The sequence below is a fragment of the Euprymna scolopes genome, chromosome 4 (genome assembly GCF_053919585.1).
Source record: "Euprymna scolopes isolate OS-2025 chromosome 4, ASM5391958v1, whole genome shotgun sequence".
NCBI classification, from domain to species: Eukaryota; Metazoa; Mollusca; class Cephalopoda; order Sepiida; family Sepiolidae; genus Euprymna; species Euprymna scolopes.
The window spans coordinates 141,227,064-141,254,288 of NC_136485.1; the positions used below are offsets into that span (position 1 = coordinate 141,227,064).

At 35.4% G+C, this 27,225-nt stretch overlaps 1 protein-coding gene across 2 annotated transcripts in view; it reads left to right on the forward strand.

Annotated features, from left to right (window-relative positions):
- LOC145269539 (AP-5 complex subunit beta-1-like) overlaps positions 1 to 27,225 on the forward strand; it is a 104,048-nt gene that overhangs the window by 27,565 nt on the left and 49,258 nt on the right. For both annotated transcript variants that reach the window (XM_080125300.1, XM_080125304.1), the window contains exons 10-14: positions 489 to 645; positions 8,178 to 8,325; positions 11,050 to 11,139; positions 21,450 to 21,588; positions 23,921 to 24,056. In XM_080125300.1, coding sequence (XP_079981426.1) covers positions 489 to 645; positions 8,178 to 8,325; positions 11,050 to 11,139; positions 21,450 to 21,588; positions 23,921 to 24,056 — 670 coding nt within the window. The remainder of the gene's footprint in view (positions 1 to 488; positions 646 to 8,177; positions 8,326 to 11,049; positions 11,140 to 21,449; positions 21,589 to 23,920; positions 24,057 to 27,225) is intronic.

Genomic DNA, 27,225 nt, shown 5'->3' on the forward strand with positions numbered 1-27,225 from the left:
GCGAATTGAAATTGAGGTTTTGAATGTATATATCTTTTGATGCATAATTTTCTGTATCAATCTACATTCTTGATGGGACAGCCATTCTTATAATAAAAAAAATGATTCAAAAAGATATGGCAAAAGAAACAACTATCATAGAGGAGAGAAATTTATCTATTTGTAAATATTAAATGTAGTTGTCTTAAGCAAAATTAGCAGAGAAGCTTTGAATTATAAAGAATTTCAGGTAGATTGTGGTAGTATTAATTCAGTTAGAATCAGCAGAGTATAGTTCCTTTCTCGTGTCAAGACCAAAAGCTATAATGGAAAAGTTCAAAGAGATCCAGTATATTTTATGTTGTAATTCTCGTATCTGATTGGTTCATTCTTATCACCCCTACTCCTGGCTATAAATATAATCGTCCAAATCTTTGTAATCATACATTTATAGTATGCCAAAAATGTTGCAACACACATATTTCTTATGGTGATTTCTTTTTCTTCAGACTAAACACTCTAAACAATTTCTATCCATGAATCCTATGCCAATTGTTGCCGCCAAACAACTTACGGATCTTAAACCAACGGCATTTGATGATATTCTAATCCAATTGAAAAAGGTTCTGATTTTAAACAAATGCTTTCCTGTCTCCAAAAGTGCAGGTAAGTCACCTACTACTACTACCACGACTACTACCACTAGCACTGCTGTAAAAAAGGAGTATATTAAGAGGTTACGTCCCTTGTCTACCAAAATAGATAATCTGCCTTTGTCTATTGTGTTTATAAATTACCTCCCTTTCTCTTCTGTGATTGACTTTAATATTTTCCACATTGAGCAATTACTAGGCATTCCATTTGGCAGGAAAAAAAGTTTAAAAAAGACATTCTTTCCCTTTTTGAAATTAGATTAAAGATAAATGCTTCAACAGAGCCATTCTTATGACAGTAAAATGAAATGCTGTTATACTTAGAGACAGTATTGAATGCATTGTTTTTGTATAATTACAAAAACAATAAAAATAAACAAAAAGCCATAAACACACTTTGTTTGCAAGACATTCTTATATCAACATTTCAATACATATATCATTTATATCTGTCTTGTATATCTTTTTCAATATGTTTTTTTTTTCAGCTTTCTCCACACCCCAAAAAGCAGCCAAGAGTGTATTCTTTTTTTTAGTTAGTTTAAGTAAAACGCGTGTTCAATTGTTAACATTAATATCTCTGAAAACGATACACATGCAAAGAAATATTGTCGCGCCGCCAAATGGAAAACTTTTCACTAAGTGACCCCCCTCCCCTAAATCAGCCCATCCACTCCCTACTGAATAGATAGCATCTTGGTACCACAAATGCCATTCGACCGGCGGGGCCAAGGGTAACGGCCATCGTGTTTTTAGCCTCGAGTGTCCAAGAAAAAAAAACAAAAGCTAAGTAAAATTCTTAACTGTTTCGCATGTCATTAAAGCAAATATTCTTTACATTTCCAGGCATATTGTAACCGATAATTTTTCTCCACTTAAATAGACCATTTCGCAGTTTACAATCCCATCTCACTTAAATAATAAGTCAATGCTATAGTAAAGACAAACTCGGTAAAAAAAAAAGAAGAAATTATGCTAATTTATTTAGAGGACATGAAAACTTTACTTAAGTACGATACTTAATATAATCAGCCATCGAAAGGCAAATTTTTTTTAATAAGAAAAAAATAAATAAAATAACGTTAATAAGATATCAGTGACCCCCCCCTCCCTCCTTCCTTGTACACTGCCATTTCCTTTCCGGACACCTGTTCTTAACCTATGCTCTTGATCCATAATTTCATCAAAATACGAAGATGAGGGGCTCCTATGTCTTACACAACAATTTATCAGTCTGTACAATTGTCTATAAACTGATACCATCAAAAATTAGATAAGCTGTTTTAAATTTCCTCTCTTGACAAAATTGCCAACCAAAATACAAACGGATTTTCCTTTGCGATAGAGGATAGAACTGAAGCAGTATACTTAATATGTACAATACGTGCATACTAAACTAAACCACCTTTGCTACCTATATATAATCGCCTATACTGAATCCTCATCAGCTCACAACTTTCTGTATCCCCAGACTCTTAATTTCTCAAATCTTATATCACCAAGACATCCTTCTGAATAGATACAAGAATTCTCCTGAGCAGTTCAACATCCAGTGATCATATATCAAATCCTCATGAAATTCCTTATATCACTCTGAATATTATCTTAAATTTTCATTCTATCCCTAAGCGTAGTAGAACACCTCATAATACTCTATTCAACTACTTTTAAAATTAGATAAACCCAATTGCAATATTAGAAGTGCTTCGTCCCTGACCTAGACTACGGACTTGTACAATAAACCATGAAACTATTGTACCTAAAATTCCTCTCAAAACTGCAAAATACTGCTGCTTGTATACTAAGTACATCCTATAGATACTTTACCTCCAAAATGACTGCCTTGTCTGTTTTGCATGACAAACCTTTTTATTTTTTACTTAAATTCTCTTTCTCCTGATCACTAACAAATCAAACTGCTCTATTTCCCAAGTTGCCACTAAACCAAATCCGTTTCACGTAACAGAGGGGTCTTTGCTCTCCGCCCTTGACCCTAACAGACTCATAAATCGATACCCATTAACACCTAAAAATTTCCTAGGCATGCTCCTGATTATAACTCCTAACCCATAACCAAGCTTCTAAGTAAATACTTACTAGCCATAGTCCTATACATAGACTTAAAGTAATCTATAATGAACAGCAACCTTTAATATCTCTTTGTTAAGAGATAGTATTGCAATAATTATTACACAAACTAAACCGGTACTCATTGAAATACAAACTTCCGGATATTAAGAGAAAGGCTAAGTCATCCTCCTTCATTGAAGTCTAAAAGCAACTTACTCAAATTACTCAAATTGTCTAAAATTCCATGCATTCTTATACAATACTACTTATCCATCCATCTATATTTAACTATACTTACAGAATATGCAATAACCTATATCTATCAGGTATAACTGTACTCCATATCAAATGTTCTCTTGTATCTATACTGAGCATATCTTATCTTTCAGTCTTACTAAATATTCGGTTTGGGCACCAAATCAGAATTTCTAATAGCAAGTAAATCATACTTTAACACTTTATCCTAATCCTAAACCTACTAACCATATCTAACCATACATTTCTAAACCTACTAAACCATATCTAACCATACATTCCTAAACTTACAAAAGTATATCTAACCATACATTAACTCGTCTCTCTCAATCCAATACTGTAGCAAATATAGCTGCTTCCACTGCATGAATTTTTACCTATACCCTCTCCCAGTAAAAATGAAAATGGAAAGCATAGTAATGCCCTTTTTTAACCACGTTTGAGAAGTGAAAATTTTCTGTAGAAGTTAACCTAAATACCCGATTTTTTCAGGAGATATTAACCTAAATAACCAATAAATATTAACTACCCATGAGGGGTCGCAGAAATACCTGGATTAGGACCCAGGCGCAGGGCGAACCCCCTCGGAGCTGATGGACCCGTAGGTCTTCCCAGGTCATCTGTCTAGGAGAAGGAAAACTCTGAAACTAAACCTAGGGGAGGGAGGCCTTTCAGCCCTGGACAACAACCTTCCTAGAGCTGGTGACTCAAACAAATCACTGGTTGGCAAACCTAAACTGGAGGAGATAGGCTCTGTCTATCGCCCGGCTTTCATACTCCTTCTTTGCCTATTGGCCAGGCGTATAGGTACTATCACAGGGACTCATCTGAATCACCCAGTGGTTGACCTTGTTTCCTGACTAGGGCAATGAACATCGCTTTTCCCCGCTCCTGCCACATCCCATCCCTCTAAACTGGACACAGTGGGGTGCTTCAGTGCCATATATGTCGGTGCAGTTGGACTGGGCTGGCTTTGCCTAATGGATTGAGGGTACCGGATTGACAGTTCCTGGCTGCTGTTTCCGACTGATAGTACAGGAGCCCTAACTCTTTGGTAGCGCTTAGAGCGGCTGCTCCATCAACAATTGTAAAATATCGGGATGTTTGTAGTGCCATGTCGCGCATGGAAAGGGACCCTGCACTCATCCCCGGTGGGATTTCCTGAGGCCACAATCCTGTGGGTGAGGACAGCTGATGGTCTACTTATATTGCATGTCTGGTATTCTGCAAAACTACTTTTCCAGCACCCCCTCACTCACTCACCCTAACTGAAACTTTTGAATAAAATGAAATGACAGCTCAAGCAAAAGTTACGTTTAAACCAGGACCAAACTCAAAGAAAACCAACCTGCCTCCTCCCTTGAGGCTTGCATTTACTAATATCCGCGGGCTTAGAACTAACTTAGATGATGTTGAGTCATTTCTCCTTGCAAACACCCCGGATATCTTAGCATTAAGTGAAACTAACCTTCACTCCTCCATTCCCTCTAACCACTTTAATATGCCTGGTTATCTCCCACTCTACCGTAAAGACTCGGACAGACATATGCATGGGCTTGGAGTCTATATTCGTAACACCCTCCCCCTGACTAGAGAAATAAAACTAGAATTAGAGGACCAGGCCTTTATGTGCTTCAGACTAAATATGCAACACAATATTAGCTACTTGTATTTTCTCTACCGCTCTCCCTCAAACCAAGACTGTACCCTAATAAACAAAGTCTCAGACAGCATAGATATAGCACTCTCCCTCGATACTAGCGCACAAATACATGTATTTGGTGACTTCAATGTCCACCACAGTAACTGGCTAGGATTCTCTAATCACACAGACGTAACTGGTAGCGCAATACATAGCTTCTCTATATCCCATTCCCTATCTCAGTTGGTTACATTTCCAACACGTTTCCCAGACCAGCAAGATCAACATGCCTCACTTCTAGATCTCTTTCTGACAACGGTTCCCAATGACTGTACAACAAATGCCCACAGCCGACTCGGGAATGCTGATCACGCTGTGATAATGGTAGAAATCAGCCTAAATTCTAGCCTTAAAACTGAAGACCCACTACTCAAAACAATGAGGTATTACAAAAAGGCTGATTGGGAAACCATCAGGGAGCTCATCAGAGATGCCCCATGGCAAAATATCTTTACTCTTCCAGCGGAACAGTGTGCAAATGAGACCACTGAATGGTTCAAAACTGCAATTGAAGCACATGTTCCCGCACGGAAATTCTATAGCAAGCCCCACTCTCCCCAATGGTTTACTTCTGCTTGTGCAGCTGCCATTTGTCAAAGGCAGCATGCGTTCCGCAGATTTAACCGACATAAGTCCAGCTCAAATAAACAGAAGTTTATAGAAGCTAGAAATAATTGTAAGAGAGTGATAGAGACAGCTTAGACAGATTACTCTGAAACCACCAGAAAATGCATCGAAGCACAGAAATTAGGAACCCGGGATTTTTGGAAAATCTACAATAGCGTAGTAAATAATGGACAGTCAACTATTCCCCCACTATCAAACAATCATGAGGTTGCTTGCACGGCAACTAACAAGACTAATCTGCTTGCCAGTCAGTTTGCCTCAAACTCCACACTGAACTCAGTACACCACTCACTCTCTGATTTTCCTCTGCGAACAGACGCCACACTAGACGATTTGAAAATCACCCCTTCTCAGGTACATGCTATTATAAAAAACCTAGACACCTCAAAAGCATGTGGACCAGATCTCATCCCGGCTGTGCTATTAAAAACATGCTCTGCCGAGGTTGCTCCAGTTCTCTCCAAACTTTACGATAAATGCCTTAACGAATCTTGCTTTCCCGACTGCTGGAAAACCGCCACTGTGGTACCAGTCTTCAAGAATTCGGGTGAAAGAACTGACCCACTAAATTATCGCCCCATTAGCCTCCTCCCGCTTTTCGCCAAAATATTTGAGTCCTTAGTTAATCAAGCCCTAGTCCAGCTCCTAACAGCTGCTAAACTCCTGACTGACAAACAATATGGATTCAGGCAAGCCCGTTCAACAGCAGATATCTTAACTGTAGTTTCTTAAACGTATATACCGTTCATTGGACAAAACAGGGGAGGGTAGAGCGGTGGCCCTTGATATATCTAAGGCTTTTGACAGGGTATGGCACGATGGTCTTCTAAGGAAAATTAGATCATATGGAATCACTGGAAGAATTCATAATGTAATTAAATCCTTCTTAAGTAATAGAAAAATCAAAGTTGTCCTCGACGGTCGTACATCTAAACAATATGACATAAATGCGGGAGTACCTCAGGGGTCTATCCTTGGACCTCTATTATTCCTGATATTCATAAATGACCTCCCTGATAAAATTGTTTCGGAGATGGGTATATTTGTTGATGACACCACTCTCTATAACAGATATGAAGGGAAAACAAATGAACACATATCCAAGGAAATGGCAGAAACACTAGAGGATGACCTCCAATCTGTAGTGGAATGGGGACAAAAATGGTTGGTCACATTCAATGCTGCTAAGACTAAGCTTGTTTCCTTCAATAACTACAAGAAACCTTCTCTACCACCAATAGCAATGGCCAAGAACACATTGCCTGAAAGTACTTCTTTTAAACTCCTCGGCCTAACGTTTACAGGGAATATGAACTGGAATAGATACATTGAGAGCATTGCCAAGGCTGCTGCAAGGAAGGTTGGCTCCCTCTACCGTGCTAGAAAACTACTTACACCTGACAGTATCCTATACCTCTATAAGGCCACCATTCGCCCATGTATGGAGTACTGTTGTCACATCTGGGCTGGTGCATCTGCTGCTTGTCTCTCGCTCCTGGACAGGGTTCAAAAGAGAGTCGCCAACCTGATAGGTCCTGAACTGTCGTCTAGGCTTCAGCCTCTGTCCCATCGACGAGATGTTGCATCCTTCTGCCTGTTCTACAAATACTTTAATGGTGAATGCTCTGACGAACTGCAACACTTGTACCTCCCCGACGTAACTACCCTCGACAAACCCGACAAGCTACTAAGTCTCATCCCTTTACAGTAGAGATCCCTAGGTGCAAGAAAGCCTTTTACTCCAATAGTTTCTTCCCCAGAACTGCGGGTCTTTGGAACTCCCTTCCGGGATTCTGCTTTCCCAACTTCACTGATATGCAGAAGTTCAAGTGTAATGTTAACAAACATCTTTCTACTCATCTCCCTTCATAATGACCCTGCTAATTAAGTCCCTAATAGTATCCCCCTGCTTCAAAGTGGCAATGTGCCTTGTTTGGGGTGAAAATTGAATAAAAAAAAAAATTTAAAAAAACAAAACATTGGGGATTTTTCTGTTATCAATGAAGCTGTTTTTTTTTTTTAGTCTCTATAGAAATGCAAACATAATATTCTTTTCATTATTTTAACTTTGGAGTATATATCCGTTCATATCATATATGTTTTAACATAGTGATGTACTTTTTGGTTGATTAACTGTGTCTGTGTCGGATATATACTCTGGAGTCAAAACAATGAAAAGAATATTCTCTTGTCCTTACCCTAGTGATAACACATTCTGAAAGAAGGAATAAGGAAACTATTTGATTTTTAGTAGTACATGCCGAAATTTAGAGTCCTTTCTTTATTTTTTAATTGGCTGAGAGATTTTGTCCAATCAAGAGTCTATATGTAAGAACAACATTCACTGCCGCTGTTACATTCAACAATCTCAAAACAAAATACACTGAAAAACTTATGAAATATCAACAACAAAGATAAAGAAAACTGTTAAAAACATATAAATAATATTGCGGGTTTCTAAAACACAACTGTAATTTGGCCATTATTTATTTACTGTTTGGTAAATTTTCTGTTGTCAATGTTTTTTTTTACACATTTATAGCTTTAGTTGGTCGTTAGTATTACATTAAGAAAATTTGTGAGTTTTGACTAATGTAGACTCTTAGTTTCCAATACTCTCAGGTCCACTCTGAACTGAAGTTGTTGTATCTGTCAGTTTCTTTGTACCATGTAAACACACATTATTTTGATGCTGCTGCTACTACTACTGTCACCAGCAATAACATAGAGAAAAAAAAAGGAGTATATTAATTGGTTATCTCTCTAAAATAGTTGTAGCATCATCATGAAAAATAATGTTATTTTAATGCAAATAAGTATTTAGTTAACTTCTGTTTTGATAAATGTAACTTGAATCTCACTAAGCTTTTAATTGTCCGCTGTCTTTTCAGATAATTCTGTTCTCTTGCACAATCTGGAGTCGATAAAAAAGATGGCGCTTTGCACAGACGATCCTGAACCAATGCTAGTCCTCTTTTGCGCTTTATTCCATTTTTACTGCAGGCATCATATCTCCGACCTTGGAACACAAATCCAAAAGTAAGTTCACTCTGAAAATTAACCCAGAAATAAATATCTTATATTTAATACATTAAAGATGTAATATAATTTGAACAAAGTTCTTTTCATTGCAGGATATTTGTTATTCTTTTAGATATAGAAACTGTTACTTTGCTTTTTGGATAGGAACAAAGCGTAGTATCTGTTCTGATGCTACACTTAGTCTATTTTGTCTTTGGTCAATGAAGAAGTTTTTCTAGACCGAGGCAATTTTAATTTTTTTTTTCTTATCTAGACTAACCCTTTTTGGAAAGCTGGGTTTTCCTTGCATTAATAAATGCCCTTGATATTAAATTTGTTCTCGTGGGGAGGCAAGAAAATAGGAGCAAACATAACTTGTTTTGATTTTGAAGAATTATTTTATTTTATACCCCCCCCCCACCACCACCAAAGTTATTACTAAGTAAAATAATCAGTAGATAAATACACTATTCAAATAAAACAAGGAATCATAATCTACAAATATTTGCATATGATTGATGAAGATAACGTGAAAGAAAGAGATGAAGAATCTAGAAAATAGATTTGGTCTGTCTTTTTTATCTCCTGTCGGCAGAACCTATGATGGATTCTTTTAGCAACATTGTTCTTACATTTAATTAAAAAACAAAAATTGGAGACGATTTTATAATAGTGATTTTGTTCTTGACTAGCTCTTCCACTCGGCACAATTTGAGAGAGAGAGAGAGAGAGAGAGAGAGAGAGAGAGAGAGAGAGAGAATTTTTGTCATCCTTGTCAAATGTTTTAAGACATCATTTATCAATCCACACCAATTTTCTTATAATCAGTCTCTAACTCAAAGATCTCTCACCTGCTACGATGTCAGATCGGTGATGATAACTTGTGTCTAGGCTTGAAAATTGATGCAAACTCTGCAGAACTGAAACTTTGTGCGACTAAATTATTGAGTGCAAAGTGACGAGGCAGACAATCAGGGCAGAATCTATGGGGGAGGGAATGTAGGGAAAACGTGTCAAAGGTTTGGCTGAAGTGGAATCTTTTAAGTTTTTAACTTCATCAATTGAGACGGTATTTTATGTGAACACTGGCAGAGCATAATTTTTGATGGAGAGTGCACAGTCATAAGAAAATAAATTTATGTCCCACTGTTCTGTAAATAAGACACTGAATAATTTATTTTTCAAATCTATATGATAATATGTAATAGTACTACTTATTGCATAATTATTCTGAAGAAAAATAAAATTCATCAACTTCTCTTTTAGAGTTAGTAAAACCCTCTTAAAACTTCTTGTTAAATTTGTAAAAATTCTATTTGATGATGTATCTTTGAAGAACTGCCAATAATCTTCAATCAGAATTTCCTAGTTTTTCTATTATGCCACTTCCCCCTTTTTTATGCATGTACTTCCATCCTCACAATATTATTCTCTGTTACTGTTTGCCTGTTCATTTCTTGTCTATAATATTTCCCATCCTTAACCACTAATGTATGCACTAGCTAATTCGTCTACCTGAATAATTAACAACTTATGAGCATGCGTTTACTGCACAGACTGTGATTATTAGTTTGTTATGTTGATCCAAAGTTGTGTGATTCTGAGATCGGTCACAGGGTCAATTGGAAACAAGTAATAGAGGTTTATTTGTTTGGAGTTGCAATAATATTCATTTCTGAACAACAGACTTACAAATGAGAAATCTTTGCACCACCAAATCAATACACAAGTTCAAATGCTTAGAGCCAAAGGGTCCATTTCTCTCTGAAAGGCACAGACCATCAATTGACCATCAGCCCTGCAGAAACGCAACTGAGTGTGTGACGCACTGAGGGCCAGGTCTAACTGACTTCCCTACCCATCTTCTGAAATATATGTACTTTGATAGGAAGTCTTAGATTTCTCAGTCATCCCCATTTGACTACCCAAAAGGATCACCAAGATATTCACTTGGGATACAGGCTAGTCAGTATCCAATTAAAAATATCCTAACTGCTGATAATCTATAAAATTTATTTTTTCTAGAGTCTTCATCTCTCAGTATGAAGTTTCATTCAAATAGACCACCTCTTTGGGGGTTTTTTTTTGGGCGGGGGGGTGAAAGAAAAATTAAATTCTGTGTGGCCAAATACAAAATCTAAGATATTTTCAATTTTTTGTGTGGCTACCTCTCTCTTGCCTAAACATCTTTTACTTGCAGTCTGTTATTTGCATACATCACAAACATACAATCTACCAAACAGTGCAACCTCCTCAACAATGCAAACTACCAAACAATGCAACCTACCAAACAATGCAACCTCCCCAACAATGCAAACTACCAAACAATGCAACCTCCCCAACAATGCAAACTACCAAACAATGCAACCTACCTAACAATGCAAACTACCAAACAATGCAACCTACCTAACAATGCAACCTACCTAACAATGCAAACTACCAAACAATGCAACCTCCCCAACAATGCAAACTACCAAACAATGCAACCTCCCCAACAATGCAAACTACCAAACAATGCAACCTCCCCAACAATGCAAACTACCAAACAATGCAACCTCCCCAACAATGCAAACTACCAAACAATGCAACCTCCCCAACATGCAACCACCAAACATGCTGCCTTGTGTTTATTTACAAATTGCCAGACAGCTAGTTATAAAAATGCAATGTTCACATGTGAAATTCTTCAGAATAGGATTAAGTATTGTATATTTATATACATAATTTTGAATTGTTTTACAGCCTTTTGCTGGGGCTGGTCACAACCAATCCTAAATTCATTCCAAGTACTTTGGACTTTTTGGTGCGGATTGACAAAGAAGTACCTGACAGGTAAGTTCCTACAATTATGTGATTTTTTTTTTAATTCAAATTAAGAAAATTATTTTAGCCATATTATGTTATCATGTTGAATGTTTGTGATTTTTTTAATCTGCTATCATTGCTCACTTTATTTTTATGGGGAATGCTGTTGATAGTCCTTATGTTCAGCCACATTTCTTTCAAGATTTGAGACAGTTTTTTAAATCTGTGTTTTTTCTGTCATGTTGCACAGCGCTGTTGTGATACTGTGGATGCCCCCCCCCAACAACCCAAAACCAAAACTCCCAACAATGGAAGGAAATGATTAACAAGCAGAACAAAAGTATAGCAAATGAGATATGTAAAATATAAATTAGACTTCCAAAATCTTTTTGAATTCTCAAGACAGGAAGATATTTTGTGGCCAGTGCTTAGTTTCAGAATAATCAGCTGGGAGTGTCCCATAGGGCAAGTGTGGAAGTAGTCATTTTTTGATAATCAGGTGTAGCGATGACTAAGACAAAAGACTGGGCATAGCATTTCTGATTTTGAGTCAATAAATTTAGGAGTCAGAGTTAGTTTATGAATAGTTTTCTGTTTGCAACAGTTGATGAGATTTGGCAGCTTAGTAGTCCTCCGATGAAGATCATCAAGGAGCAGAGCTTTAGCAGATGAGGAGATGAACTGATCAAATGACGACAAAGTTGCCTCTGCAGACAGTTATCAAAAGATAACCTTTGGGGAATTCTTTACAAAAACAAACTCCGAGCACAACTGATTTATATACAATGTATAGAGTTGAGTTTTCATTGTTTTATTTTTATATACTTATAAACCAGTGCTTACACCCTCGGCAATAACCAATGTGAAAGACACGGCCAGAACAAGGAGAAGGGACAATGATGAAGAGAAAACCAAAGCAAACAACATTGAGGTCAGCAATTATTGAGAGAAATGGCATGGTTCTAACATTGTGACATGGGCCTTACCACTTCAGATCTGCATCAGCTTTGGCATAATGATCATGCCATAATCAGGTGGATGTATATTATCTAACAGAAAGAAAAAAATCCCATCAATTATGCTTTATTAAAAGCTTAATATTAGTGAAATTACCGATGCCTTATGCCGTCTCAGTGTAATGTTGTCTAGGAACCAGCATGTTGTACATTCCATTGCAAAGGAGACCAAGACAAAAACATAACTCAGACTCAGTTTTATTTATTTTTTCTATCTCCTCACACACGTGACTTCTCATTACGGCTGTGACATCTCTCACTTGGTCTTGAACATGATCGTCTTCTCAAGTGTGCTCTCTCATTTTTTTTTTTTTATGGTGTTCTTTTTCCTCGCCGTGACATCATTTCACTCATGGCTTGGTATTTGTATATAGCTGTTATATCAGGTTGTCCAACACATTTACAGCGTACCACTTCTTCGATTAACTTCATCACATATTTGGATATTCCAGATAGTAGAGAGCATGTTAATCAAAAGAATACATGACTTGAGTGCATACGAAGCGATATAACTGTATGAAATCTGGCTGATGTTAAGTCGTTGGATTGAATGACATGGATGACAGGCATAAAATTTTACTTGTTGGTGCCAAACCTGAAGTCTGGGACACTTATAGCATCATAAACAAATCTGGATGATGAAGATCACTTGACGACAGTTACATTGTTAATTGCCTTTCTTTTGCTTTGGACAAAGTTGAATATATTTTCGGTTGCTTTTTTCTTTAAGGTTAATAGCTGGAACATGTGAAATCACTTTAAATGAATTTTATTCATCGTATATATATTCTACTTCTCTTGTATAGCAGCCATCATGTGGTAAAAGAATGAGGGTCATGCTGTGTAGCGTTTATCGTGGATTGAACCCAGATTGTTCAATTCATAAAATAGAATCTTGCTATTTTTGTGCGACAACAAGATTTCACTTACAGTAAATAAGTATTGTTTGATGTGGGCAATTCTCGGTGGAATAATAAAACCTTTATATATTATTTTATTACTGGAATCCTTTGAGATGAGTAATTCGTATGTTATCCTCATCTTCATAGTTGTTATTTAATCACGTTTCGACTAACTATTTCTCTTGCCTTCATCTTTGCTTACCAAAAGCAAACCAGAGGATTAGTTGACCAAAACATGGTGAGACGACAACAACTATGGAAGGCAGTAATTACTGAAGATATAGTTAAGACTCAGCATTCCTATCCTGTCATGGTTAACCACCTGACGAAAGCCAGAGGAATAGTTGGCCGAAACGTTGTGAAACAACAACTATGAAGATGAGGATAAGAGTTCGCAAATAAATAAATAAATAAATAAATACAATGTTTCTCTTGTGAAGTTAAGTTGGCGTGACGAGTTGGGACCATGTTAAGTGTTCTGCATGAGAAAGAGAGAAAAGATTGAATTGGTATCATTTTTTAATTTTCTTCCTTTGAAGATTGTAATGCTGGGTATGAGGCAGCCAAACCAACTGCCAACATTGCCCTGCTTTTTATTGAAACCAACCGAGAGCTCTTTTTAGTATCCTCGCTGTTCCCTTAAGTGCAATTGTTTGGATCTCTTTTGCACTTGGTTCACCAGAAATATTAGTTAGTTCTCCTTCATAAGCCCTGTGGTATGATTGATATCTCCTCTAAGATTCCAGTTTCTTTTCATATCATACATGAGACCTTGGTATTTGGTCTGTTTCTCCCTTTCAGCTCTGTTCAGACCTCTAGCATTAGGGACACTCACTTCAACCAAGGTTGCAACTCTCTCTGACTTATTCCATATAACTATGTCAGGTTTCACGGCAGCATTTTTTTCAGAATTGGCGTTATTGTTTTAAAAATTGTTAATACAATTTGAGAGTTGGACTTTTGATTTTCTTTCCTTTTTTTTTTTTTTTTTTTTTTTGTGTGTGTGTGTGTGTGTGTGCGTGTTTTCAACTTTGGTTAAGTGTTGCCTCAGACTCCAACATTTCTAAAAGGTCTCTAGTGGTGGGACGATTAATCGGAATCGGAATCGTTAATCGTAAGAATCGTGTATTTTGGGAGGTATCGGAATCGCATCGTTAAAAAATACTTTAATTTTCCGATTCCTTCATTACGATTCTTTTAGTCTGATGTTGAAAAAAAGAAAAAAATTTCCCGATATTTCTAACCGCAAGAGAGAAATAAAAAGAAACCAAAGAAATTCATTATTAACAAGGCAATGCTTAGTGCCCCTCCCTTATAAGGTTCATTCATTCAGATCTATTGTAATCAAAACTACAAAAGAGTTAACTTGAAAAGAAGTATGCAGGGCTCTACATTGCGAGTAAAAATAAAAAAAACGCTTATCTTTTTGGCCATTGTTTTTTTTTTTACTGACAAATCTTCTAATAGTGAATGAAAATGCTTTTTCAACTTATACTTTCTTAAAATAAAACGAGCAAAGTCAAATTATTTAAACAGTAAAAGGTTTAAGAGAACAATATACTCTAAAATGAAATTGATCACGTTGTATTATTTTGCAAAGTTTTGACAGTAGTCGGTTTCTTTTGAAGTTTCAAAAAAATCGACCCCATACCTATCTCTTCCAAACCTAAAGTTATTAAGTAACCCCTTCGTTAATTTAAGGGTAATTAATTCAATTCAGTCAAGTTTTTTTTTTAATTTCATTGAAATAAAATCCATTATTTTTTTTTATTTTTTTCTCCAGAAAGATAAAACCCTGAATTTGATTATATTAAAAGCAGAATAATATAATCTTTTTTCTAGAATTTTAAATTGAAAATTAAAAGTGTTTTGCGCAGTTTTTTGCCGAACCAAAAAGAAATTAATATATATATTTTTAAAAGGTTTTGTAATCAATTAATTTTTATGTCTAAATAATATTTACGATTAATTAAATAATTTCATTTTAAAAAGTATTTATAAATAGAATTTTACTAAGGACTTATAGTTTAGCAATATTGAACTGCATCAACCATGTGTGAATTGAAAAAATTCAAAAGAAAATGCGGGTTTGTATTACTGTACACATAGATTCGAAAAAGTTGTCAAAAAACAAATATATAACAAACAAATATTATCAAAGGCAAGATAAGTTATTTTTCTACCTAACTGGATATATTTTTCGGGTTTTTATTCAATGTAACATGTTTATTCAGCTCGAAAAACATACAGTGTTTACCGATGTATTGGAAAATTCAAAATGGCGCCCGACACTCTCTTTAACACGGTAAGTTCAGGAAAAGATGTTATAAATAATAAACTATACAAAATACTGCTAGAAACTCGCTCAATATATGTTACCGTGACATATTTTGACATATATTCGGTGTTTTTTTAATAGTATTTTGTCTAGTTTATTATTTATAACACCTTTTCCCGAACTTACCATGTTAAAGAGAGTGTCGGGCGTCATTTTGAATTTTCCAATACATCGGTAAACACTGCATGTTTTTCGAGCTGAATAAACATGTTACATTGAATAAAAACAAAATAAATTACCCAGTTTGGTAGAAAAGTAACTTATCTTGCCTTTGATAATATTTGTTTGTTATATATTTGTTTTTTGACAACTTTTTCGAATCTATGTGTACAGTAATACAAACCCGAAAATGCATATTTGCATTTCATTATGTAAACTTTTATACATTGGTTTCAAAAATTAAATTCTATAAGTTTTTTTTGTTAACTACCGGTTGGTACAATTTACCGCCCCATCCCTTTATATTTTTTTCTTTTTGTCTTTTTTAGCGGATTATTTTCAATTAATTATCCAAATAAGTGACTAGCTTTAAAACAAAATTTAATAGTAAATTATTTGTTTACAGATAAACTGAATTTTCTAATATGGCCCAAAGTCCAAAAAAAAGTCTTTTTGAAGATGATGAGTTGAAAGCCATTTGCAAAGTCTGTCAAATTAAAATATCGTGAGGAATAAAACCATCTAACATGACCACAACCAACATGTTAAAACATTTAACTATGAAGCATCCAAATAAATTGGAGGAGCAAAATAAAAAAGAAAAGGAACAAAAAATTACCAACTAGTCACTCAGAGCAGTTTTATTAGTGAGGGTCGAAATCGCAGTGTCTTTTTTTTTTTTTTTTTTGCCTACGTCACCATCTAGGTGTCACCATTTTTTTTTAACCCTCCTTAACTTCAAAGAGTAAATACAATATATACAACTAAAAAAATAATTTTTAAAAATGCTGATTCCATTCATGAAAATTCTTTTAACTAGAAATTAAAACTTAGGTAAAGATAGCTGAGTGACAGCAACAGGAGCACTGGTTAACTACTGAACCACGTGGAAAGGTGTGTGTGGGGGGGGAAAGGAAATTAAATGATGATAATAAATTATGATAACCGTCTTTGAAAGGCACTAAACTCCTAAAATTTACTTCTTTAAAATTTTAGGCGGCACTCCCCGGCGATTTTAAAGCACTCTCTCTCTCAAAAAAAAAAAAAAAAAAAATTAATTTTTAAGTTTGGGAAAGATATATTTATTATAACCAAATTCCTGTATGAAGACTGGATCTACTTTATTGGACGTTAATTTGTGAGATAAGTAATTTTTCAATGTTTAATATGTTTTTAAAGTTTCAATTATCAATTAAATTTTTTTAATTGCATTTATTTTTCGATTTATTTAAAAAAAAACAGGGTTTTAAATGTATTTTTCAAGGTAACAAGCTTCGAAAGAAGTCTAATAAAAAAAAATCCCTTAATTTTTAATTTCGACAACCCTGAGAATTTAATTATTAAAAAAATATTGAAATGTGACATTTTTTTATTTAACATTTCTATTAGTTCAATTAATTTTCTTTCAATAATTCATTTCACTCAACAAACTTCACCATTTTTTGTTTGTTTTTTTTAAATCTTTTTCTGTAATTTTGGTAATTATGTTTGCTCAATTTTATCTAGTATTTCATTTGTTTTTTTATAGTGGTATCATTTTTATATGTGTTCCTTTGATATACCCTATTTCAAAATTAGTTTGGCTAAACTTATTCTTCACGTTAGAAACAACGTGTAAAAGCAATGAAAAAGTAAGAAAAAATAATAGGTGTTAACTACTCCTTGTGAATTATGGAGGCCTGAAGAACTGCTGTCACAAATACAACTATCAATAGCTAAACAAAAAATCGTTTTTGAAATTCCTTCAATTGTAACTTTTCGCTATACCTACCTTTTGGTATAAAACACAAAAACTTTCGATTAATGGTATTTCTCATATATGGTCGTTAACTTTGGAAAGGTTATTTTGTATCTACGGCGCCATGTCACGTGGTATATTGTTTTTTTTTTCATTATGCACGTTCATTTATAAATTATTAAATCAAATATTTATCTTTTTTATATTTAATTAGTATATATTTTCTTTCTCTTCCGCTATATTTTTTTTATTTAATTCATTAAATCTGTTAATTATGAGGACCAAAATAATGAATCGTGTGTATTTATTCTCTAATTTTCTTGTTTTTGTTCTGTTATATAAATTCTATTTTATTTGTTTTTGCTCTGAAGGATAAATTCCATTTTCTTTGGGTTTTTTTTTTTCTGTATTCCAATTAAGTAAAATAAATTTCCTCTAAAATAAATCTTGCTAATTTTTCCGTTTAGTTTTTACTATATAATAATTTTATTTAAACCAAAACACGATGGTGTAGACATAAAATATCTCTTCCAAAGTTAGGGAACATATTTGGGAACTACCGACCATAAGTATAAAACTACCTGGTATATTTCAAAACAATAAATTCCCTAGGAATCGGAATCGTACTTGGTATCGGAATCGTTAATCAATATTTTCCTGGAATCGGAATCGGAATCGTATAAAAATTAGGAATCGTCCCAACACTAGTCTAAACTCTGCTCTATCAGAAATGTGCATAGATTTTCACACAAAATAACCAATCACTCCAGACAAGGCATGAAGCCATTCGATGTAAGGAGCTAAAATAAAATAAAAAAGATACTACTTCAGGGTCAAAAAACTTGCCAAAGATAAGTGTTAGATGGAAAAGATTCTGACCCAGAAAACAGCAATTCTTTCCTCTTTGTCAGAAACATCGCTCCAGGAATGTGAGGACTAAAGAACAAAATAAAGGAAGTAAGAGTTACTTAAGGAGAAGTGCTTCCCAACACCCTGGAAAACCTCATCAGTATGCCCTGTATTTAAGAATTCAGGTGATAGGTCATCTCCCTCTCAGTACAGAACAATAAGTCTCCTGTGTGTCATGAGTAAATTGCTGGAATCCATATTAAATAAAGAAGTAGTCAACCACCTCAGCAGAAATAACCTTCTTAGTGACATGCAATATGGTTTCCATTCTGCTAGATCTACAGCAGATGTGCTAACGGTTATATCTCATAGGATTATGAATCTCTCAACAAAGGCTCCTTTTCTAGGGCAATTGCTCTTGACATATCACAGGCCTTCGATAAGGTATGGCATAAAGGCCTACTTCACAAGATTTCCATATTTCTATGGTATAACTGGAAATGTTTTCTCAATTATTAAATCATTTCTCTCTGATAGGCTCATAAGAGTAGTGGTTGATGAGCAGAAATCAGAAGTCCGCAGTATTAAGCTGGAGTCCCTCGAGTCCATCCTGGGCCCAACTCTCTTCCTGATCTACATCAATGATCTTCCAAAACACATACTTAAATCATTCGTTGACATCTTTGTTGATGACACGACTATCTATGGCAACACATCAAAGGCCGTAAATGACACAGTTCTCTTTGATTCTCTCTCCTCTGATCTTGAATGTGTGGTACAATGGAGGAAGAGGTGGCTAGTCACTTTTAATGCATCTAAAAGCAAGCCCCTATCTTTACATCATCAACACTCTGATCCTCATCTGGCATCAATTGAAATGGATGGCTCTCATCTTGAGGAAGCTCCATGTTTTGACAAGCTTTTGGGATTGATCTATCTGAAATGAAACATGTACATCAAGTCTGTTGCCAAGGTCGCTGGAAAAATGATGGGATCCTTCTACTGCTCTAGTAGATACCTCACTGCTGATACAATTCTCTATCTATATAAAAGGCAAGTATGTCCAAGGATGGAGTACTACTGCTACATCTGGGTAGAAGCTACTAAAAACAGCCTATCCTGCCTTGACAGAGTACAAAATAGACTTCGTAGCTTAGTGGGGGATGCCCTTTTCTCTTCCCTGCAACCTCTCTCCCACAGAAGAGACGTTGCAAGCCTATCTTTGTTTTATCGTTATTTCCATGGCAAGTGCTCGTCTGAGCTCCAATCTCTGGCTCCCCCCCTCGTCAATCTTTCACAAAAAACACCCGTCTAGCTGAAACCACTGTCAACAATTTTCCCCATTCTTTATCTGTGCCTAAATCAAAACGTAGATTCCATGAACAAAGCCACTTTCTTAGAAGTGCACGCCGTGGAACTCTCTTCCGTTTGCCTGTTTCCCACCTGACTACAACTTGGATGTCCAACATAAACAAATTCCTGATAAACTACCCCCTTAAGTAAGACACTTTATCAAATCTCCATTACTAGCGATTACTACGATATTATCCCATTGATTACTGTACATGCAATAACCCTTATCCCCGAATGGCTTCCGGGCCTTGATTGTATCATTCTTACCTGAGAATAAATTCCTTAAGATTCTCCTCTGGAGTCTTGCAGGAATTGAGGTGTTCTTCAACTGTAAATGAAAAGTTGAGAATGTACAAAATATTTTTATTGAAAAGAATGATAGAAATTAAAAACAACATACCATTAATTTTTGATAATAAAGTTACATAAAAGAACATTTTTTTTAATGTATACATATATGAGTGTTTGCAAGGACCTATGGCATAATGCATAAAGTATTTGGTAATTCTGGAGGTTAAAAGTTCAATCCTCAGAATAAAATTGCAAATTATTAAGGCCTTCTACCCAGTTACGACGGATGAAACACGAACATACTATCCCCATGAATTAAATAAAGGGTTCCATTTGAAATTTCATGCAGATGCCAAAGTTTAACAAAATAAACCTGAAACCAAGATGAGAAACAATCGTTTGAATAATATTTTATATGCTTCTATATTTCATTCTGTTTTATCAAGTGGATGTATATCGTCCAACAAAAAGAAAAAATTCTCATCAACTATGCTTTATTAGAAGCTTAATATTGGTGAGATTATGGATATTCCGACTATTTGTCTCATCTTGAGTTTTATTCTCACAAAGTTTGGCTGATGTAACCTTCAATTTTTTTCAGGATTATTTCATGTCGAAATAAGGAATCGACACCGAATTTTGAATGGAACTCTTTATTTGATTCACAAGAGTAGAATGCCCTCATTCCACTAGTCATGATCTGATAGAAGTCTAAGTAATTTGCAATTGTATTCTTATTATCACTGGTCCTGGATATGACCATAAACTATATCTGATGGTGAGGCCCCTGTTTGCGGGCTTTTGGAGAGTGTGGAGCCACCCTTTAATTGCCATTGCTCCAAGGTCCACTCTGACTCGGAGTGGTAGTACCTGTTAGAGTCCCAACTATGGGTTAAATAGAAAATGACTTGAAAAAAAAACCCAAATATTCTATTAAAAACTTTTTCTTCAAAATCACTGGATTCGGCATTAAATAACCTGAAAAGGGTTGATATGCCGTAAAACAACCAACCAAACAACCAACCTTATCACCCACACTGAGGATTGAACCATGAATCTCTAGAAGAGTGTCACTTAGAACTGAATTTTGCTTAATACTTTATCTGCTATGCTATGGATCTGTGTGGATTCACAAATTTGACATGATACACCCGAGTTATATTTGCTGAAATGTGAGAATTAACACCCAGAATGAGAACAGTAGTCCAAATAATATAAATTACCTATCCTCGTTTAAAAAATTCAGAAAGATAAGGTATTAATATTTCTCTATTCTCTTTGGATTATATGAAGGGACAAGTTAAAAATTCTGTATAGGTTCCTAAATTTGACAATAATATTCCTATGTTATAAAAGATGTACCTGAAGAAGACCAGAGGTTAAATCACTGCAACATTGTAAAAAAAACAAAAACAACCAAGATGCCAACAGTAGTTTAAAGAATACAAATTACCAATCTTTCTCTCAAATATTCCAACACGTAAAATTTCCTTATTTACATTATTCTAATGTTTTGGGAGTGTTATTGCCATCTTTGTCATTATTTTCAACAACTATGATAAAAAAAAAAATCATCCGAATAAATTCAAAGGAGGTGATAAAAATATTGTAAACATAATTAAAATAAGCACAATCTGAAATTAATATGTGAGATGATTTTAAGAATGCCTCATCTTCATCTTCTTTTATAGCTCCATCTACCTATACATGCTGCAACAACTTCATGATATGGTGACAGCTCGGGTCAAGTTCAATATGCCTGAGCAACAACTTCACAGTTATCTGGATATCCTCAAATTGACTGCTGCTGATTGCCGAATACAACCACAGGTACAATTTCACCATTTTTTTTTTTTTATTTTTTTTTTATTAATTAGATTTTCTCTTCAGGGCATTAAAGGTCTTTAAGATTAAGCGAGTTTTGCTAAATTGTCCTAAAATTTCAGAAAATATTTATTTACCTTCTTTGTTATGATTGGAACTCTCCAGTTTCTTTTTTAAGCAAAACTCAATTTATGCTAATGGTCTTCGAAAACTTTTTTCATTAATAATAAACTTTCTATCTTATCGTTTTTCATAATTTTTTAATATGTTCCTTAATGCAACATGACAATTAAATCGATAATATTGTTTTTACTTGAAATTCAATATTATGATTTTCAAATTTTGTTCTAATAATGAAGACGCACTAAATATTCAATAATTAATAGGAAACTTTTTCAACTCTAATAATTTTCTTATCCAGAATAAGTTTAATAGCACATTGGATAGGAAAATGTTTCCAGACTTTTTCGTATGGGCACTTTTACTGATAATACACATATGAAACCCTTATCCCTGAGTGGCTTCCGGGCCTTGATAAGTGGTGACCACCATGTAAAAAAAAAAAGAAAAAAAAAGGAAATAGTTTCTTTCCAAGTAATCTCTTCCGACTGTAATACACTTGTTGTACCATTCCAACAACTTCTGGAAGGCCCATAGAAGTCCTCTTGTGTGAGTGTGTCAATGACCCTCACCACAGCCTCTTTCATCACCTCAATTGTCTCCTGACAACAGCCTCCAAGGTTTTCCTTGAGCTTAGGGAATAAGCAAAAGTTACACAGAGCAAGGTCTGGACTATATGCAGAGTGAGGAACTGTCTTGATGCCCATCTTGGTCAAATAGTCTGTGACAAGGATGGAGTTGTGGACTGGTGCATAGTCCTGGGTACGACACAATCACATTGACACACCAGTTCTTGCCAAATCACCAAACTTAAGCAACGTTGAGCCTGGCCAGTATCAAATGGGTGACTATTTGGGAAGGCTAGGTGCTGTATGTACCTTCTGTGAAGGTTGGGTATGGGGCTAACACCCCCACCCCGAAAAAAGAACTTGCTACAAAAGCATCTACAAAGTTGTGGGTGGCCTATGGCCCTCCAGGGGCTCAAGGCTATGGATGGATAGCATGGCATTGTCCTGGTGGAAATGCCACTGATCTGATTTGAAGAATGCTGACCTCTTCCGACGGAATCTCTTCCTGAACTTCCTTAAAACCACAACATAGAATTCTTTGTTGACTGTCTGTCCAGTGGGAACCCAGTGCATGTAGATCATGCCCGCGCTGTTGAAAAAAGAGATCATCATAAGTTTTTGGGTGGATTTGCTCTGTCTGGCCTTCTTGAGTCTGGGCATGCTTCCACTGGGAACTCTGTCTCTTGGTCTCTGTGTCTCGGCAGTAGATCTAGCTTTCGTAGGTCACCAAAGCATCAAGAACTGCGGGATTTGAATTGATCAGCTCGACCATCTCCCTGCTGTCATGCCATCTTTCTTTTTAATTTTCTCTGAACACCCTTGAGACGAACTTCGCACAAACCTTCTGCATCTTTAGTTCCTTGTGAATAATTGTGCATACAGTTCCCATACTGATATCAAACTGTGCACTTATTTTTTTTATAGATGCACGACAGTCCTTATCCATTAAATTCTTTATTTGGTCAAACAACTAAGGCGTTCTGACTTCCGTACTCCTCCCACACCTCTCATCATCCTTTGCAGAATTCCTGCTTTCCTTGAATCTCTTATGCCACTCAAAAACTGATGCTTGATTCATGCAAGATGGTCGAAAGGAATCCAAAGCATTCCATACGTTTCTGTGGCATTTTTCCAAGTTTAAAACAGAATTTTATTGCATATCATTTTTCTGTAGTGTCCTCATGTCTAGATTGCATTTTTGAAATTCACCAGCTGTGACAATCAGGCTTTAGTAGGGTGTATTTCAATTCCTGCTGTAGCTGTTCATTTAAACCTGAAATCATAAAAATTGGCCAGTCATCTCATAAGATGCATAGAAACAACATATTGCGTTTTGAAGAGTCTATGACAATTTTAAAATGCCTGTACAAAAAAATTCTGGAAACTTATTGAAGGTACCTCATATAATGTTTTGGTTTCAGTGGATAAAGAAAAATGTCTCAGTGCTAACAGTTTAGCTGAAATTGATATTTTCAGAAAAGAAAAAATAGTGATCCAAAAAATAAATAGGCTAATTTGAATCAAATATCAATATGTAAGATCTATGGCTATTTGGGTCTAACTTTGAAAATTCACTAAAATAACTTTACATGTTAGATTAAAAAAGGATATTTTGTTTCACTGATTTGTGTGTCTTTTTCTTCTTTCAGGCCACGGTCAGATTTCTGCACATGAACATTTTATATTCGCTGATGTATGGCAATATTTCTTGGTTCCTTGCAACTGCAACATTATCCGTCTGCAGGAATTTATTGTTACACCATAAGACTCATTCAATATTCAACGGTAAATTTTGTTATTTTATTTTTTTACTTTTGTTTACCCCAAACAATGCATGTTGGCACTAAAGCAAAGATGCTACTTTCATAGGAGCCATATTTATAGAACAGAAACATGGGTTGCAAGTTGGGCAGCAAGATTTTTGTTCATGTTGCATTTATTTTCCATATTGGTACAGTTGGGAAAACCAGGAGTAGAGAGGGAATTCCATACAACAGAAGCTATAAGGGTAGAAAAATTTGTCAGCGATCTCTTTGCTGCTGGTCAAGGATATATACATTGAGGGGGTAATAAATACAGTAAATTCTTCGGAGCACATTCTGTAAAAGTACTTGTAAAACAAGGGATTCAAGACTATGAGGATATGACAGACTGAAGCTTTGAAGCTAGATTGAGACCTATTAGGTTTAAAATTCTTCTTTGCACTCTGTTCAAGAGATAGAGGCTAGTGGTTGGAGCACCAGCCCAGGTGGCAACAAGACCCCATGCATGGTCGAATGATGGCTTTATAGATATATAGAGTACTATCAGGCGTGAGAAATGTTCTAGCCTGATAGAGGAAGCTTACCTACTTTCGCAGCATATTTGGCAGTATCTTCTATATACTTATATTGTCTATTATCTGAAAAGACAATATTGTTGTCCACTACTCTTATTTGGTCCTAATTATTTTTTGAAACCTGTTTTGTTAATGTTCCGCCTGGTGCTACCAGATCAGGCTGTCTAAAGATATTGGCTTCCAGACTTAAAATGCACCAAACATTGATGTTATTGTTTTTTTCCTTTTTCTTTTTGTAAAACTTACTCATGTTCTTAAAAATTAAAAACAAAAGCAATTTTCATCTACAAAACAACCAAACCAGACACCATGAATAAATATTTGGAGATATAAAAACTTGAAACATGAAAACTTTTTTTCAAAATTAAACTGGCATTAAATAACCTGAAATAGATTGATATGCAATAAAACAAATCAGCCAAACCAAAATCTATATAAATAAAACAGATGTATGTATGTGTGTCTCTGTGAAAATAACTGATAAATTCTTAAACTGCTGGTCACAATATATTTTAATTCATGCAGGTTCTGTATTTATTATTACAGAGCCAATTCTCTATTAAATATAATACATTTAGTACTAATTTCAAAAGTTAAAACAAAAATAACTTGGATGCCATCAGTTAGAATCAAAACATTTAGCATTCCCAACCATTTGAGCTATCGACGGATAGATAAGAAGGATTTAAAATTAAACCACTTCAATCTATGAATGAATTTGCGCATGCACAAAAGTAATAGAAATATGTTGGCAAGTTTAAATGAACATTTTTCATTTCTACTTGCTGATATATTTCTGTACGCATTATTTATCCATCCAAACAAAGATTTTACTCGTTATAAACCATCCTTGGTGCATGATTACTATTTCCTGTTAATTTCAAGTGTTATGTGATCAGTAGTTTAAGAGTTTATCAGTTAAATATTTCACACAAACAAACACATATATACATTTATTGTCTTATCCAAATAGATTAAGAACAATAAAATCTTTGAAGTTTTTATAACATCAGATATTCAGACATATTTATGGCTAGGAGCTAAGTGTAGTATCTCTTTTAATACTCATCTTTACTGCACTTCATCCTTTCTGTCCTTGGTTGGAAAAAAAAATCCTCCTAGACTGAGGTAATTTTAATTTTTCTTCCAATCAAGAATTCCCTGTCATTAACATTTTAGGGACATTTTTAGTTATTGTCTTATCAGTATAATGAACTTAACATTCATCGAACATTAACCTCCCCATATTTTTTTGTGGGGTTACCTCAAAGATAATCTAGCAAAACAATCTCCAGACTAGAGGGTGGAACAATTAAATTGTCACCCTAAAAAAGATGACATGATTCCATATCTGTTTGATGAAAACCACTTTTCTTTTTTTTGTTGTAGACCATCTACTAGTTCGTCAGTTGTGTACAAATCCCAAGAGCGATAGGAGTCTTCTACTATGTCTGAAAGTGACACAATGTTTAACGAGCGAGATCCAAGTTATAACTACAGAACCATTGCCATCACCCTCAAAATGCAAATCCAGACAGTTTAAAACTTGAGGGCACAGCTCAACAGAGTTTCCAGCTATGGTTATGATCTTTGGTGTGGTTTCAAGTGAAGGCAGCATTATGCCATCTCACATTTTCGAAGTCCGTTTGAAAGTCAACACCAAAATGTACCTGGATGTGCTGAAAAGTGTGGTGAACCCCTGGTGCAATAAGGTAGCTGCTGAGTGTGGCAGCAGAACTTGGTGCCGTCCCACCAGTCCAAAGAGACCCAAGATGGCTTCAGAAGGAGTGCTATGACTTTGTACCCTTCTCTCACTGCCCCCCCCTCTTCCCCTGACCTGAACCCACTTGAGTACTTCACTTGGTCATACGTCGAGAACATCACCAACATGACCTCCCACAACACCAAAGCCAGCCTGATCATCACCATCCGCTGAATATTCACCAAGCTCCTGTCAGTGCTTGTGGAAAAGGCATGCTCCGAGTTCCGGCTCTTATCGAGGCAGTGATTGAGACTGAAGGCGGCTACATTGAATAGATGTCAGCTCTACTACATAATCAAGTTACCTGAATTGATTTTTTTTTTCAATAAAAATTTTAAAATAAAGCTCTAGTGTTGTTTTCTTTAGGATGACACTTTTATCGTTCCACCCTGTATTCTTGAACTGAAGAGGGCAATTACATCCCAAATAAATGCAATGCCAAAAGTAGACTTTGTTACAATTATTAACAATTTTGCATACTGCATCTAGGCATACTAGCAATGTGGAGGTGTACATTTAGAGCATATCTTTGAATGGCAATAAAAAAAACTGTTGGTCACCCATGACTGAAACTTGGTGGACAAGTCAGGTATAGTCTAATGTTTATTTGTAATAAAATCAAGCAGTGTCGATTGAAAAGATGTGTAGTTGGGGATTGTGCAACCCTTCATAATTACATGCACAGCAATCCTTATGAAGGTATGCATTGTCTGTAGACTGAACGGAAGCCATAAACGATTATACTTCTAAGCAAAACTCTTTTTTTACTCTATAACTTTTTTTACTTTGTATAATCACTGTTCATAAAGGCCTGAAGGCCACTCAAGGATAAGGGTTAATGGGTACTGTAACAG